Source organism: Acyrthosiphon pisum, chromosome A1, assembly GCF_005508785.2.
Source record: "Acyrthosiphon pisum isolate AL4f chromosome A1, pea_aphid_22Mar2018_4r6ur, whole genome shotgun sequence".
In the NCBI taxonomy this organism is placed as follows: Eukaryota; Metazoa; Arthropoda; class Insecta; order Hemiptera; family Aphididae; genus Acyrthosiphon; species Acyrthosiphon pisum.
The window spans coordinates 127,310,522-127,327,865 of record NC_042494.1 but is presented as its reverse complement, the minus strand read 5'-3'; the positions used below and the strand labels follow the sequence as shown (position 1 = coordinate 127,327,865).

The following is a 17,344-nucleotide window of genomic DNA, read 5'->3' as shown; positions in this document are numbered from 1 at the left end:
TCACTACGCTCAGTAGGATGTTCCGATTTTAATTTTGAAAACAGATTTGAATTCTCCTCTAAATTTACTATGCTTTAACTGTTGTACATTTTTCATATTCTATAACAATGTATTTAAATTTGAATTATGAATATGTTCTATTTTTACTCTTTTTCTTAGTAAATTTCTAAGTAAAAAAATAAAAATCAGAAAAATGAAATTGTCAAAGCATAGATAATTTAGTGACAAATTCAAATCTGCTTTCAAAATTAATATCGGAACATTATATTGGGCGTAGTGATTGAAGTCGTGAGCTATGTTTTCGACCGAAAAAAAATCACGCTCCAGCCCCCTTAAATAAGAAAAATGAAAATTAATTATTTACTGTTTATTATTATTTATATACTCGTTTAAAAAAAGTATAGTGGATGGCCAAAACAACAACCAATGTGCTAATCTATAGATTTAAAATTCATCATAGGTACTGTGTTAGTTTGGATGTTTGAATACTTAAAATAGCATGAGATTTAGTGATGAGTGATGACTTAGTTATGTCTCACAGCCAGTGGCGTATCCAGGGCTGGCTGGTTGTACCCCCAGAAAATGTTTAAACGATAACAACTTTATTATTAATAAATTACTTTCAGATAAAATTTGTCAAAAATGAATTATAACAGCTTCCGTATTCTGGATACGCCACTTCTTACAACAATTTAAATATTACTTATATTATGTAAAAAAAAATTATGAAATGTTGGCAGCTTACTAGCTACTTACTATCATTTCCTATATTAAACACAAATAGATGTAAACATATTTTAAGGTGTATACACATCTGTGATGGTTGTATAGTGTTGGCCCTGAAAAGTAAAACCCCTTTCGATTTAATTTAACATCAGACTACTGCACAGTATTCTTGAAATTATTATTTACATTTATCTACATATATTAAATTTGGTTTTATAAAATGGTAAAAATGTTTTGATAATAATAACAGTAAATTATTTTTTTATTACAGCTCATAAATAATGATACAAAAACCATAGTTAAAACCGTGTATAGGTACTCGGAAAACTTTCCTGAAGGAAATTAATAAATACAAATTTAGATAAATAATTTGAACACTTCTTATTCTACTCATGAAACTCAGTTATAATAATGAGAAAATGCACTTAACCTGCCACAGAAAACCTTCCAACCTACTCTTTCTAATACAACCTGATTACATTTTAATAATACCTAAACATCAATTGTAAACTAAATATCTTCCCTGTTGTTAGTATTACAGAACTATTCTACACAAATTTAATTACAATCACCATCAGCTTCGTACAATTATAAAATTGTTATTTAAAAAAAATATTCAAATTCAATCAAATTTATTGGCAATTTGAATAAACTATTTATTTTTTTACAGAAACTATTATAATTAAAAATTACAATTGTATTTATTTAATCATCATAAAAATATTAATAATTTTTTTAAAAAATTAGGTAAGTAATGATAATACTGATATTATAAATCAGTTGGAGAAAAAAAATTTATTTTCATTACAAAGCAAATATAAAAAAAATGAAATTTTCAATTATTAGTAAGCATCACATACGTTTGACAATGCCAGTAAAGTAAAGTAAATGCTATCAGGATCTTGAACAACAAATTTTTCTTGGATTAAGTTAACTGTATCCTAAAAAAAAAAAAACATTCAGTTAAATAATGCATTATACAATAGTGTTTTGTACTAATTGTAAACTATAAACTTACTTCAAGCAATGAATCTGGCTTTGTAGGTCCATGATTAATAGGATCAAACTTTCCACCGTCTAATGAAAATAAATTAATCGATTAAATAAATGTTAATAAAATTAACTAATTAGTAGATTTCATTCAAACCTAATTCATATAAACATCCATCCTTGCAAACAAAAGCAATAAAGTGATAAGGTGGTACATCATCTGGATTGGGTGCCTAGAATAGAATAATATTTTTAATTAGTACTGGGATTTTTAGTAAGAATACGAAATTGAGTAATTTTAAACAACAAAATTAATTTTATTAAATATTTAATATATGTTAAAGTTTAATGATTTTTTTTAATAGGGAAATTATTAAGAAAATAGGAATCTTTAGAAATTATAACTTAAAAATTTGTATTTTTTATCAATTCATTAAGAAATTGACCGAGCTTACTTTATATTGTTAATAATAATAAATTGTGATATACCAATTGTAAAAGTTTTGAAAATACTGGTTTTAGGGAGAATGATATTTCACACTAGTAAATTTACACAATATTACAATTTAATATTATTAATTTTAAGTATTTGTGAACCCCATACAAATATAAACACTTTTTAAGTTTAATACACATAATATATACCGCAGTTTGTCCTTCAGTAGCAATTTCCTTATGAGTATTAATCATATCTTCGGCTTTGGTCAACATCTCACCACGGTCACTTGGAGACATATTTTTTCCATCGTCCAAAAAACGTTTTAATATACCATCATTTAGTTTTATCCTAAAATGTTTATTTAATTTTTATTTATAAGTATCATGAAGAGCATGATGACAATCAATCTTACTTATCTCTATTATTAGCAACACTATGAATTAAAGCCATGGTTCCACAAGCATTGTGTACATATTGTTTGACAAAATATATATCATCTGATACTTGTTGACCTTTATCTTTTAATTTCAACTCTTCTTCATTCTTACGCTTTTCATACTACAAATAAATTTCATATAATGTCACTAATAAATTGCATTTTAATCATTACTTAAATAAAAATAATTAAATAATTCTTACAGCATCATTGTATGGAAATAACAGAATTACGGAAGCAACTGGTCTAGGAACAATGGCAAGTTCATCGGGCCCAAATCCAAAAATATCACATATTTCCCATTCACTTGGTACTCCCAACTTTTGCAAAAACTAAAACAAATGTATACAAATATGTTTCATATTTACATCAATTGATATATAAATTACCTTAAAACGTACAGAACAAAATTAATTAATACATGGCTAAATAGAATTAAATCATACCTATCACTACAAAAAATAAAAATATTAATATCTACCAATAGATTTTAATAACATATTAATTAGATAAAATAGGTGGGTGGGATTTGATCACCCAACCAAACAGTGCAAAACGATCGATGAGCATATGAACTCTAACGACCAGATAATCGTTCCAATGACTAAATCTCCCATGGCCAACAGTATGAAAGGGCAAATAAGTCAAATAAAAATATTCACAACATTATAATACTTTGAACAACCACATAATATGATGATCAACATCAGGTTTTTAACAGAAAATATAGCTATTGACACAACAAAAATTTTTTTAAAAGTGGACTTTGACATGTTTGTCGCTTTTTCAAACTACCTGAGCGTGAAAGTGCTTATAATACTAACGCTAATTTTTAGAGGGCAATAAACTATTGTCTGATATAATATAGTTTTTTGGTACACTTGATATAACAACATATTTTTAACCAGCAATATGTAATAGATAATTAAATAAATAAAATTAAAATAGTATATTACTATTATGAACTGTTTAATTACTATAATGTATACTACTTGCATTGAATACTACAAACCTTTTAATTATACAAACAAAATTTCAAATATTTTACTTTTTACCTGAATTTGTCAACATTTTCAAAAAGTTTTCTAAGTTCTTACCTTGTTCATCACCTAAAACAAAGATGCATATATTATTATTATATTAAATATATATGTATATTTTAATTGTAAATTAAATTAATTACAATAGCATAGGGTATAATCTTGAAAAGGATTAGAAACTATTTACAACAAAAACAATATTGCTAACTAGTAGACAAAATAAATAGAAAGGTTTGTAAGGTAGGCATTGGTGCAAATAGGTGGGGGCTTGGGGGGACTTAGTCCCCAAATTTCTGCCAAGTCCCCCCAGTTCAAAAGTCAGTAATTAGTACTGAGCAAATATAACTTTTAGAACATAATTCGATACCTTAAAGCACACAAGTGCTATATCCACTTCGTTTGAAAATCGAGATATTGGTATCTATGAATTTGTCTTAGAAAGCAGAATCGATTACACAATTGTGTCATGTCCATAACCTAACAAAATTCACTTAATTTTGAATATTCGAAAAGTGCTACATCCACTTAATGTTTATTTCAAGAGCACAAATGTTATATGTCACATTTGTGCCATAAGAAGTACGTTGAAGTGACATAGAAAATTTGTGCTCTTCAAATATTTTTAGCAGACATCAAAACTTGTTTTAGCGTTTACCTACAATCACAAAAAATGAACATATCACTTGTGTGCTTTAAGGTATCGATATTATAGGAGGGGCTTTAATCACACAAAATAATTAGTCTATTTGCGCCTATGAAGGTATGTATATAATTTTATGATTGTTGGAACAATAATTTTGATTGTTGAAAACTTCTTTACTAAGATGTAGGTAGGTATGTGTATAAGTGTATTGAGGTTTGTATGAAGTACGTACCAACAAATTACAGTCAACCAAATTATAAAAGCAAAATTAGACAATTACATACCTAGTAATATTTTTCTAAAAGATTTCCCATAATATATACATAAGTCTTACTCACCGCTGGGTTGGATTCTAAAGGTATCCATGACGTTGACATTGTTACTCTTTAGAAACTCTGGACTTACACGAACAAAATATGTGTTAAAAAAAAAAGAATCAATTGACGTAGGTAATTAACAAATTCTATATTATGTTCATAAAATAAATTGACTCCAGTAGAAAGTTGAATTACTTGAATTTACTGTTGATGCCTTGGTGTTTTCATACGTGAAAAATAATATTTAGTTGTTAGCAGTTCTACTTGGCTACTACAAGTTACAACTACAGCTACAATTATAATAATATATTGTTAATTATTATAAATGTATCACAATAATATTGTTAGTCGGCAAATTCGTCTTATCAGTTATCACAGCGTTTTATTTCCACTCTCTTCTCCGAACAGTGTCGCCAAGTGACAAGCTCATTCTTTCTTTTTTAACTTGTAATTTTTGAATAATTCAATTTTGAACTTTTCTGTTCGACCATGTTCACCACACAGGCGCACGGTTCTAAAATCTTAAAATTATATTTATTATTTATTATTCATAAAATTAATATCATCAAATATACTTAGTAATATTAAGGCTCTATAATATGTATAGCTTATATAGCTCTTTAGTAATATCATTGGCTGACTGACCGTCTTCCCTCAGAATCGTTTTTCTTATACAATGTGATATTATATCATTGAATTCAAATTTAACATTATCCATCAGTGACCCACTTGTAAGTTGTAACCTACTGTACAGCAGAGCGACACTCACTTACCCACCTTTTTTACATTACCTTTTATGAATATTTTGGTAGGTATGCTTTTGTTTATAGAATTGATGACAATAAAAAATACCAAGCCATCCAAATGATAATAACAATTACTATAGTCCTTTTCAAAAGAGAACATACCGCTTTCGCGCATGTCAAATAATTCGATTGGTGCGGTGAAAACCACGTGATCACGGTAACAATGAAAAATTGGTGGGGGATGCGCCGGATATTAATTGGTCGCCGACCGGTATGTTCTCTTTTGAAACAGAGTACCTATAGGTATATAGACATTTATTTTAGAGATGTTTATCTTTTCTAAAGACAACACATTTTTAATTCCTCATTTCAAAGCAGAATATTTTTTGGAGTACTAAAATCAAATTTTGGACAAATAGTTTATGAAATATGAGTTATATATTAAAAGTTTATAGACGAGCGAGTTGGAATAGAAATAACAGAGCTACAGAGGTAAGTAAGTAAAATATTGGTCCACTACTCTGCTCATATATTAACTTTAAATACTAGTAACTAACTTCTCGTTCAATATACTTAGTTTTTAGTTTTATATATCTATCGTTAAATATCTACATTAAATGAATCACCTGCAGGTACTTATATATTGTATACTTAAGATTATTTATAAAACCTAAGACATTGTGGGTAGGTAATAAATTAATCTACCTGAAAATCAACAATAGATGTATGGATTTTTCTTTCATAACTCGGCGCTGTTGATTTTTTATTATATATTTGCTTTGTATTATTTTAATTATGACCGGCAAAAAAAAAAATTAAGTCGATATCAAAATCTTAAACAAAATGTATTAAAAGACAAAAAACTACTTAATGTTATTACTTATTAACAAATTCAGAGAAATTCAAAATATATTTCAAAAAATATAATATTAATTTGCATAGTTTACCTATTTAGTTTTATTACCTAGATTCATTTTTATTTTCTTCATATTAATAATATATTAATATGATCCATAAATAGTTGGTACCTAAATATGTAAAAAACATCTAAGGGTCGTCCGATACACTCGTACAGTCGTACCTACTACTCTATCGCAGCTACAGTGGCGCGACGAAGGACTTTATTTGAGGCACATGTCTCAGTTTAAACTTTAAAGGGTGCCGGGTGGTGGCCGGTGGGTGTCCCCGAGACTAGAGGCATTTCAGACATTTCACGTATTATTATAATTTATAAAGTGTGTACTAAGACTAAGCCAATCTTTCTCAGTTACCATTTACGTAAATACAAAAATATAAATAAAAAAAAACAATTTAAATTTAATGAATTAACTGTTTTATTGATTGTTACCATATTTTAATTTATTTCTAAATTTTTTTGGATTAATTCCATATGCCTTTAATCGGTCATCTGTCATTGATTCTAAAGCACTAGGTTCTTTAGTAGGTTTGTACTTTTTTACCGAGAACTTTTGTTTTTTATACGATCCATTTTGAGTATGATCTATTTTTCGTTTTTCACCTTTTTTAACAGTTTTGTTTTTGTTTTGAGTAGAATTTATTTTGCCCTTTTCAGTTTTTTTGACATTTTTATTCTGAGTCTGGTCTATTTTACCATCTTTTGCTTTTTTAGCATTTTTAACATTTTTAATAATTATATTTTCTTTCTGAGTATTATCAATTTTACTATTTTCAGTTTTCTTAACATTTTTTAAAACTAGGTTATCATTCTGAGTATGAACTTTTTTAGTATTTTCAACTTTCTTAACATTTTTAATCATTTTTTGTTCATCCTGAGTATTTTTCATGAATTTGGACTTGTTAGTTAACTGTTTGCTATTACTTCCTTTTTCATTCCGAAGGCCATCACTGTTTTTGGGTATAACTTCTTCAACTTTAAAAACATTTTTTATGGGTTTCTTTTTCTTTTTCTTCTTTTTTGTAGTAACTGTTTCTTTATTATCTTCCTGGATTTCATCTACCTCATTAAGTCTAAAAGGTAAAAAGTAAACAAAACATACATTTAAAAATTATTAGAAATAAAGATATATTTTTTCATAAAATCTACTTTAAAATTTAACAATATTTAAATTTTACATTATTTAAAAGTGTATTTTTTAGTAATTATGAAATGATTATGGAACTATAAAAAATGTTATGAAAAAAGTGATATAAAGATATTTCATCTAGTTGGAAGTTAAAAATTAAATATTACTATAACTTTTTATAATATTGTTAAATATGTCAGTAAATTATTAAAAAATGTCTAAAAACATACTCTTCTTTAAATAGGCTAGGTAACAATTTCTTTTTTAATTCAATATCTTTAGCTTTTCGTTTGTAAATTTTAGCTTCAAATTTTTGAACAGCTTCGGGTTGAATTTTAGTCAATTTTCCCAGGGGATACCACTTATTAAGCTCATTATCATCAGCTCTCAAAATCTAAAAACGACATACAATTATGAATATTAACCATAGTTACAGTAACTTTTTTATTATATCAGAACCTCATCAATTGTCAGGCCATAATCATTGGGAAGAACTTTATTGTAAGTATATCTGGTTGGAACACCACTAACAATATCTTCACAGTCCAAACTGTAATATTCATCAATATATTTTTCAAATGATCCTTTCGCTGGATTGTATTTAGGTATCTTTTTAATATTGTTGATTTCTCCTTCATCTCCATCATCATCAATTGTTGTTTTCTTTTTTTCTTTGCGTTTTGCAGCCCTAGTTTGCTTTTTGGCTCTTTTATCCATACTTGGATCATAGTCACAGTCCATCTAAAATAAAATTAAAATACAATTAAGGTACAATAGATAGGTAGATTTTTTAATTTTTAATTAAAATATGATAATTTATTTTAATTTTTTTAGTAGATAAATAAGTAAAAATAAAAATACTTACAATAAACTCATTCTCTTCATCATCAAATACTGGTTTCTCATCATCCATTTTATCATAAAATTCTTCATCGAATAACTCATGCATTTTACGATCATATTCAGTTGGGTTAAAATCTTCTTCTAATTCAGTTTCCTAAAATATTATAATTTACATATTATCTGAATAATTAAATAAATTATTTTTAATATAACAAAACATACTTCAAATCCTACACGCTTATTTCCAGTTATTTCTTGAAGTTTCTTAATTCTGTCAATAATTTCTTTTTTTTTAAGCTTTTTAAGTTGTTTGATTTCTAAGGACCGTTTTTCTAATTCTTTTTTTTTTCTTTCAGTTAGTTCTTCTCGCTTTTTCTTACGTTTATCTTCCTTACGTCTTAAAGAACTTTCCATTGTTCGAGGATAAGTTTTGATCTGAAAACGAATAATTTTTTAGTTCTACAAAGTTACTTAACTTATTATTACCAGCACATTTATATTTGACAAGTCTTACTTTTTAAACCAAGTATTAGACTAGAAATCTTATAATTCTAATATTTATTTTTTTGTATACCAATTTATTATATAGTCAAATAATATCTCCTCGATCTATTAAATTACTTTATTACCTAATAGGTACTTAAAATAAAAACTATTTTTAATTTATTATATATCATATATATCATATTAAGCAGCAAATTTTTTATATTATCCTTAAATCAGTCACTGTTCATCATTGATAACACAAAAATGTGGTGAAACCAAAACTAACCAATCGTAATAGTTGTTTATAAATATATATACAGTAGAAGCTGCTTATTAGGAATGTGGACAATTTATACAATCGCGTTATTGAAAAAAAATGTCTAGAGCCGTCCTACTACAAGTAGAAACCAATTGCCTAATAGAAACAATCAATTAATTGACACATTTCACCTTGGTCCAAAAGTGTTCCATATAAGCGGCTTCTACTGTATATGAATAAATATACAGAATACCATATAAAATATTATGTAGGCGTGTCCAACGTCAAATGACGACTGTGGGTCATCAAGAGTTTTGAACATGTGATATACATTGTTATAATTTAACATTTTCTTACAAATTCTTTATCTGGTTCTTCAAATCTAAAATTATATTTATGTTCAAATTCTTCATGTTTCTCGAGCATTTCATCCTCTTCAGAAAATCTCATTTCATCTTCTATTAAATTTTCTTCTTTTGGGTTTTCTAGAAATCTAATTAATATAAATATAAAATTAATAATACATTAACATTTAAAACACGTTGGCAATAAATTAATTATACCTTTTATTAAGGATGTAATCACATAAAAACTGTTCTCCTTCATCCAAATTAGGATTGTTCCAGTAATCATGCAAATGTTGAAGATCATTTTTTGTTTCCTCATCTTCAAGTTCATCTCGATTTCCTTTTAACCATTCCAAATAATCTTTTTCTTCTTTTTCCTAAATGGAACGAAATATTCAAATATACTATAGGTAAGTACATATTCACAATTATTTTATATTTATTAATAAATTCTAATGTTAGGTTTCATCTAGATCAATTGTATACTTTTAAAACTTCTTTGAATTTACCTGTTCTTCTTTAGACTTTAGTCGTGGTTTTATTATATCTTCATCGTCAGAATTATCATCAAGAGCAAAGTTGAAACTTTCTTTAATAGCTTGCTGTTCCTCTACATATGAAGGTGATGACATTCGAACTTTTTCTTTCTTAAGAACATCTAAATAATAGAATAAATATTTTAATTACTTACCTAAGTAGTAACTAGCAAACTAGGTAGATTCTTGTTATTTCAAATTTAACAAAAATAAAAATAAGAATTTATTATACATAATATTCTCTTAAAAGGCTTAAATCTTTCAAAACTATTTAGTTACCATTCATTTCTTCGGTTTCATCAAATTCTGGTCCCCTCTCTAACAAAATTTTCCTTTTATATTCTTCTAAATAAATAGGATTTGAACTTTTGTTATTGCCATCAGTTGATTTTTTGATACTTTGTTGTGTATTGGAAGAGTCAAAAAATTTAACAGATTCATCATAAATCTTGGGATCGTTTTTCTTGAGACAAGACAATGCTTTAAAAAAACTTTTCTCAACGTCATCCGTCAGTTCCTAGACAAACCAGCAATTGAATATGTATTATGTATTATCGATTAATTTGATTTAAATATTATAATGAAAATAATAAAAAACCTTGGCTTCTTCGTCTTCATCTTCCTCATCTGAACTAGTATTGTTATTGTCCTGTGAATTCGATTCAAACATGTTCATTTTGAAGTATTAATTATTAACAAATAATTTTCTATTTGGTACTTTTTAATTAGTCAACTGTTGCTGTAAACTTTAAAGTACTGTTGTAGTACTGAAAAACGTGAATTACTAAAATCCTAATCCTCAATTGATGCAGCGTAAACTTACAACTGTATACACGAGATTCTTTATCATATCGGTTTCTTATCACATGCTGTTAACCTATAAAATGTTTGAAAAATGATACCATAGAACAATGATACCCACGTTTAAATAACGTAAACATTAATTCATTTGTAAAACTATCTTTCCTGGTGATTACTGATAGTCATTTTATGTTGTTTTTACTTTTTAGTGTCAACAATTTACTCGAATTACAAAATATACTCAATACTTACGCTCAGTGTCTTGGCCCATAAGTCACGGTTTCACTCTTCATGGTTGTGATATTAATATTTTGTTCTGTGGTCGAAGTCAATAATAATTGTGAGTATAATCACAGTAATGCAGTTAGTAAGAAAATTAATTTTTGTATCGTTCTAGACATTGTTAATGGTTAATGTTTAAAGTATAGTTGTACGTTTATTTCATGTATTCTTCGCAATAGAAATTTATCAAAAGTATCGAAAATATATTGTGAGAAATAATTCTATTTACTCTATTATGAAATCATGAAGAACGACTGTACCAAACGAACTAAAGCGTCTAAAATTCCCGTAGAAGTATCCGAGTCGTTACAAAAGCTTTCCAAAGTTGTCGATAATGTGCGACAATCAATTGGCAATATTCCTGTTATACCATCTACCAGTACAAAATCTGAATCTACAGAATTGCCACCTGTGGCTACCCCACAAATGGAAACTGAAGAAGAGATAGAAAAAAAAGAGAAAGAAACATTGTTGAGCTTTATTTCAGAGTGTGTTACCAGGCAAGAAGAAAAGAAAACATTGAGACAAAATAATCAAGAATGCGTGTTCCCTGATGAGTCCGAAATATCTAAACGCGATTCTAGTTTGAAAAAAAATACAGCATTCATAAGAAAACTTAAAAATTTTCCTCCTCCACAACTTGATCAGCTACTCAAAGACATGAATTCTTTGAATTTGACTAAATATCTATCAGAAGTTGTGTCAGCTCTTACCGAAATCAAACTGAAAATGACAGAAATTGATGCCATGATATTATTATGCACCCAATTAAATACAACTTACTCCGATTTTTCAAAAATTTTCTTTGAACAGTGGCAAAAAATTTTAAATATTAAAAAAGATGATAAAATAGCAAATATGAGCAAATTTAGGGTGGATCTTAGGCTATTTGCTGAACTTACATCTGCTGGTATTATACCTCAAAAAGAAGGTCTTGTCTTACTTGGCAATATATTAACTATCCTGATTAACTCTGATCTCCAGGAACACAACAATATAAATATCATACTTAGCTTTTGTAAATATTGTGGTGACGACTACGCTGGATTAGTTCCTAAAGAAATGCAGGATCTAGCTGATAGGTTTGATGTTGAAATACCTAGAAGTAATATGATTTCCAGTGACAAACAGAAAAATGTAAGAGCATTGTTGAAGGATTATTATGTTTCTTTAAACAATCACATAAAAAGAATGCATAATGATTTAGAGTATGCTGAAAAACAAAATGAAAAAATATTACAAACCAAAGGTGAGCTAAGACCAGAACGTAAAGCTAAAAACGAACAAATGAATGTTACATATCAAAAACTTTATAGTTCGGCATTAACTTTTGCTGATATACTCAATGAACCAGTCATCGTATTAAAAGAAGAAAAAAAGAATAGTTCAACTGAAGATTTGACAGATTCAGAATTAGATATTGTAGGAACACCAACACCGTCTGAATTAACTAGTCTTTGGGAAGATGACGAAACTCAAAAGTTTTATGAAGAATTTCCAAATCTTAGTAATTATATTCCTGATAAAAACAAGAAGATTGAAGAACCTGAAGAGCCTGAAGCTGAATGTAATACAAAGAAAAGTTTATCAGATATTAAAGATGCCGTGGATGTTGAAGTATCCAATATTGGTACCAAAGTTATATTTGAATCATTTATTGAACAATTACCAAAATGTGTTAATCGAGAAATGATTGACAATTTGGCTATTGAATTTTTAATATATCTCAATACTAAAAATAATCGCAAAAAATTAGTTAAAGTTTTATTCAGTGTCCCTAGAACTAGAGTAGATCTGTTGCCATTCTATACACGGTTAGTAGCTATTTTAAATCCTTTGATGCCAGAAGTCGCTCTTGAACTTTGTTCTTTGTTAAAAAGTGATTTTAGATATAACGTAAAGAAAAAAGATCAGATTAATATTGAAACTAAACTTAAAGTTGTTCGTTATATTGGAGAAATGGTTAAGTTTAACCTTATGATTAAATCCGAGGCGTTGCACTGCTTTAAAATGTTGCTTAATGATTTCAGTCATCATCATATAGAAATGGGTTGCGCTTTATTAGAAACAGCCGGACGGTTTTTGTACCGTTCTCCAGAAAGTCATCACCGCACCAAAATTTACTTAGAACAAATGATGAGAGTCAAATCTGTTTCAGCTCTGAGGCCTGTTTATGTCACAATGATTGAAAATGCTTATTATTTTGTTAATCCTACTGATTCTCCAGCTGTAATGAAAAAGCAGAGACCTATATTACACGAGTTTATTAGACATTTACTTTATAATGAGCTAAAAGATGCACCTGAAAAAGAAAATATTATTCTAGGTCTCCTTAAACAAATGGACTGGGAAAATTTTGCAGAGAAAACTTATTTAATAAAATGTTTGACTGAAGCTTGGAATGTCACTTATCCAATGATTTCAGATTTGGCATGTTTAGTCGCCGCTTTTGTTGATTATGATGATTCAATTGGAACTCGTGTCGTGGATGGAGTTATGGAAGATATCCGTGTGGGTCTAGAAACAAACTTAGTGAAATTTAATCAAAGGAGAATAGCTATGATAAAGTATTTTGGTGAGCTATACAATTATAGACTTATAGAAAGCAATGATGTGTTCAAAGTGTTATATAGTCTTGTGTCATTTGGTGTAGTGTATGATCCAGATTTTTATTCCACATTTGATCCTCCTGAAAACTTATTTAGACTTAGACTTATATGTGTTTTACTAGACACTTGTGGAGAGTTTTTCAATCGAGGACCTGGTAAACTTAAATTAGATTGCTTTATTTTATATTTTCAATATTATTTTTGGTTAAAAAAATCAAGTACTACTTGGGATACTCAAAATCCTTTTCCTGTAACAGTGGATTACTTAGTTACAGACATATTAAAAAAACTTCGACCTAATTTGAAGATGAAAAACTGTTTTCTTGAAGCACAAAAGGTAGTTATTCTACTTCAAGAAAGACTTATTCAACAGTATAATCTCAAACAAAAAGAAGAATCCGAACTATCAACTATTGACGAAGAGGCCGATGATAGACAACATTTAGAAGAGGATGACTCTGATGTAGATTATACAGAAGATGAAGAAAGTGATGGTACTGTTTGTAGTGATAAGACTCCGATTGAGCCTGTCCGTCGTAAAATTGAAGACCCTGAAGACTTTGAGTTTTTGGAATCTTTTGATAAAATGGTCAGCGATAACATACAAGAAAGGACAAAAGAAGCAACACGTCCACAAACAGAAATATCAATACCGTTTCATTTAAAAAAATACAGTAAAAAGACGTATGAGCAGTTACAGAATACTAACGAAGATAACTCTGTAAATTTTATATTGATGTTGAAAAAAGGAAACAAACAAACGTTCAAGAACTTGCAGGTGCCAGTGGATTCTGAAATGGCATCAAATCTAAAAAGCCAAGAAATGGCTGAACAGGCAGAGCTAAGAAGAGTAAAGCAACTGACTCTGGATATCAACAATAGACAAGAAGAGGAAGATTATAAAGATTTGGCTCAGGTAATGCAAAAACCACTTACTACTGCTTTTAAAGATAAAAAGCCACTACCAACTAAAGGAACGCCAGATGCAGAGACAATATTTGGGAAGAAAAAAAGGTTATTTTTGAAATATTTCATCTAGTCTATACATATATTGTCAGTAGTATAAAACACAAATACTCATGTTACAAAGTCTACAATGTAGACAATTGTTTAATTTGTTACTTAACTATGTTTGTTATTAACTCACCACCAAGCCATACTTTATAATTTATTTTAGTAGTCTTTAATCTAAAAATGCGATATTTCGCTGTATCAAGATATCTTACATGTAGTTCAGTTTAGTATGTGATACAATTACGGGAAAAGGGTAAATAGTAAATTAATACTTCTTATAATTTGAAATTTTATTTTATTATATTATAATCGTATTGGTATGTTGTCGTCTAAGAATGAGTTTAAATGAGATATACACTATCATATGATACTGAAATTCCATTCTTAAAACAAAAACATATCGTTAAAACAAATAAGATGTGTGACAATGGTAAAAAAATTGCAATTAAAGGATCTTTAGGAAATTGTCTGATTTTTTTGTTTATTTATCTGTAATAATAATTATTAAGTTTGCTACTATCAATTTTAAATAATAGATTATTATTATTCACTTTTATTTGAAAGTTTTGTATGGTATATAAAAAAATTTTGAGTACACTGGGGATGGTCACCTTGTGGTGGGGTAATAACAAACTAGTACCCTTAACTATATTGTTCATGAAATTGAATTTTATAAAATTACAATTTAAAACAGCAACATGCACATTTGTATTTGTGGATATATTGACAGTTATTGGATATTATCAAGTAATTATTAGGCCCTATTTTTGATATCATATGAACATAGACCCCATTAAAAAGTATAAAATACAATACCTAGCATATATTTATGAATAGTATTAAATAAATCCTTTTCATATGCATTCGTGAATAGAGGCTATAGTTACGTTCATTATTAAATGTTATGTACTAATTTTTAATTTTTTGTTTTTTTTATCTTAAAGTGACAAATGGGTTTAAGTGGATGAACAAATTGCTCCACGTTTGGTCTGAACACAACAGGAAAGACTCAGATTATTTGTGATATTAATTTAAGGTATATTTTCAATAATAATAATAAAATATATTTTTCAGCAGTTCCATAAAGAAGTACAAGTTAACAAAATTAATTATTATAATAATATGTATATTTATTTAATTATTTTTTGTTGCATTAAAAATAATAATTATTTTTGTCATAAAATGTATTAATTGTATATCTTAAAATTATATTATAATACATTGAATGTAATTTATTGAACTGCGGTTTTAATAAACTTTATTTTTTTATTTTTAATTTACGGAATATAATTATAATTCTTGTATACTTTTAACTATATTGTTACTGTTGCTTGAAGGATAAAAACTATTTATACAACTTTTGTCCCGGACAATAATTGACTGATAAATTCTTTTCTTTTTTAATTAATACTAATTTTACATTTAAGATGACGCTACCCATACATTTGTTGTCTCCGTCTTACACATGCATAATATCATTCACTAGTTTTAATAGTGTGCTATTAGTTTTGACACCAGAGTGAATTGTCCTATTATAAAACTTTTAGGTAAGAACATTATATGTGATAAGCGTTGTCAAAATTTTAATTTTCAAGCAAGATATGAGTATGTGAAATATCAAAAATTAAAAATGTTCATATCTTGCTAGAAAATTAAAATATCGAAAAAAAGCCAACACTTAAGCACAGATAATGTTATTATCTAAAAAATTTATGATTGGTCAAATCACTCTAATATCATTAATAACAGCGCACTATTGAAACTAGTGAACGAAAATTTGCTATGTCGTACGTGTGTAAGACGGAGACAACAAATGCATGGATAGCATCCTCTTAAACTGCATAATTAAATATTTGTAATGTATAATATGTTTTATTTTATGCAAAAATAATGAGATATAAATATTCTTCGCTTCACTTTAAAGTTCAAATTACGTACTGTCTGTTTAATGTTACAATTCTTAAATTATTATATATTTTTTTAAATATTTAAAAGCTAAATTATTAAGTTTTTGATAAAAATAATGTTTAAGTATCTTAATAGGTACTTATACTGTTGTTAATCAAATTCTTATTAGGTTGTAAATTTGTAAATATACATATACATAACTGTCTGTTAATATATTAATGTTATTATCTTTTAATTTAAGAACAAGTAACTATGTTGAAAATATTATATTGTCTAAGTATGTGTGTATACTTTATTTTAATAATATGTCTGCTGTCATTTGACAGTAAACATAGATGATAGACACATAGGGGTTCAACAAAATATATTACAATAATTTTTTAGCAGTAAGATTATGTGTAACAAGCCAAATTTAAAATTGCCAAATATTTTATGAGAATAATTAAATGAAAAATTATTTTTAATTTTTATACGTCATAATAAATGTATATTGTATACACTCGTTTTATTAATTGACTTAAAAAACAAACACATCACTATAAAATTAATAACATACATTCTACATCAATGTGTATTTAAATTAACTAAAATCAAAGAAATTGCACGGAAAAAAAATAACTGGTTGACTTAAGAGGACGTTATACCCGCATGTGTTGTCTCCGTCTTACAAGTGCGTAACATATCAAATTCTACGCTCAGCAGAACACGTGTAACTCCGTTGGTTTAAAAATTAGAGTGAATTGGCCTCTTATAAAATGTAATGGTAAGATTATTATCTAGACAACCTCATGAGCTTTTTATTATATTTTAATTTTAAAGCAAGCTATGAGTATTTTAAAATTTTTAATTGTTTATACATCTTTAAGTACTCATAACT

At 27.5% G+C, this 17,344-nt stretch overlaps 3 protein-coding genes across 3 annotated transcripts; 1 reads left to right on the top strand and 2 right to left on the bottom strand.

Moving 5' to 3' along the window:
* Positions 1 to 1,246: 1,246 nt before the first annotated feature.
* On the bottom strand, positions 1,247 to 4,931 carry LOC100165375 (ubiquitin C-terminal hydrolase UCHL1-like; the record flags this gene model as incomplete). Its single annotated transcript, NM_001162740.1, is given in 8 exon segments — positions 1,247 to 1,667; positions 1,745 to 1,803; positions 1,874 to 1,949; positions 2,362 to 2,503; positions 2,568 to 2,713; positions 2,795 to 2,923; positions 3,689 to 3,700; positions 4,613 to 4,931. Coding segments are annotated over 8 exon segments (702 nt in total). The 5' UTR covers positions 4,652 to 4,931.
* Positions 4,932 to 6,647: 1,716 nt separating this feature from the next.
* On the bottom strand, positions 6,648 to 10,696 carry LOC100163316 (protein KRI1 homolog). Its single transcript, XM_008188611.3, has 10 exons — positions 10,452 to 10,696; positions 10,133 to 10,370; positions 9,827 to 9,975; positions 9,534 to 9,694; positions 9,328 to 9,463; positions 8,448 to 8,660; positions 8,248 to 8,379; positions 7,842 to 8,123; positions 7,613 to 7,776; positions 6,648 to 7,326 (listed from the first exon to the last, which is right to left on the bottom strand). Exons 1-10 carry the CDS (start codon positions 10,527 to 10,529, stop codon positions 6,672 to 6,674), a joined length of 2,208 nt encoding a protein of 735 aa, XP_008186833.1. The 5' UTR covers positions 10,530 to 10,696; the 3' UTR covers positions 6,648 to 6,671.
* Positions 10,697 to 10,844: 148 nt separating this feature from the next.
* Positions 10,845 to 15,688, top strand: LOC100168119 (regulator of nonsense transcripts 2). Its single transcript, XM_001945054.5, has 2 exons — positions 10,845 to 14,559; positions 15,504 to 15,688. The coding sequence occupies exons 1-2, from the start codon at positions 11,180 to 11,182 to the stop codon at positions 15,517 to 15,519; spliced, it is 3,396 nt and encodes a 1,131-aa protein (XP_001945089.1). The 5' UTR covers positions 10,845 to 11,179; the 3' UTR covers positions 15,520 to 15,688.
* Positions 15,689 to 17,344: the final 1,656 nt, after the last annotated feature.

Coding starts and splice junctions, on each gene's coding strand:
- LOC100168119 (XM_001945054.5), top strand. CDS start 11,180: ATGAAGAACGACTGTACCAAACGAACTAAAGCGTCTAAAATTCCCGTA.
- LOC100163316 (XM_008188611.3), bottom strand. CDS start 10,529: ATGAACATGTTTGAATCGAATTCACAGGACAATAACAATACTAGTTCA. Junction 9,976..10,132: donor TGAAACCGAAGAAATGAATG/GTAACTAAATAG, acceptor TCTATTATTTAG/ATGTTCTTAAGAAAGAAAAA. Junction 9,464..9,533: donor GATTACATCCTTAATAAAAG/GTATAATTAATT, acceptor TATATTAATTAG/ATTTCTAGAAAACCCAAAAG.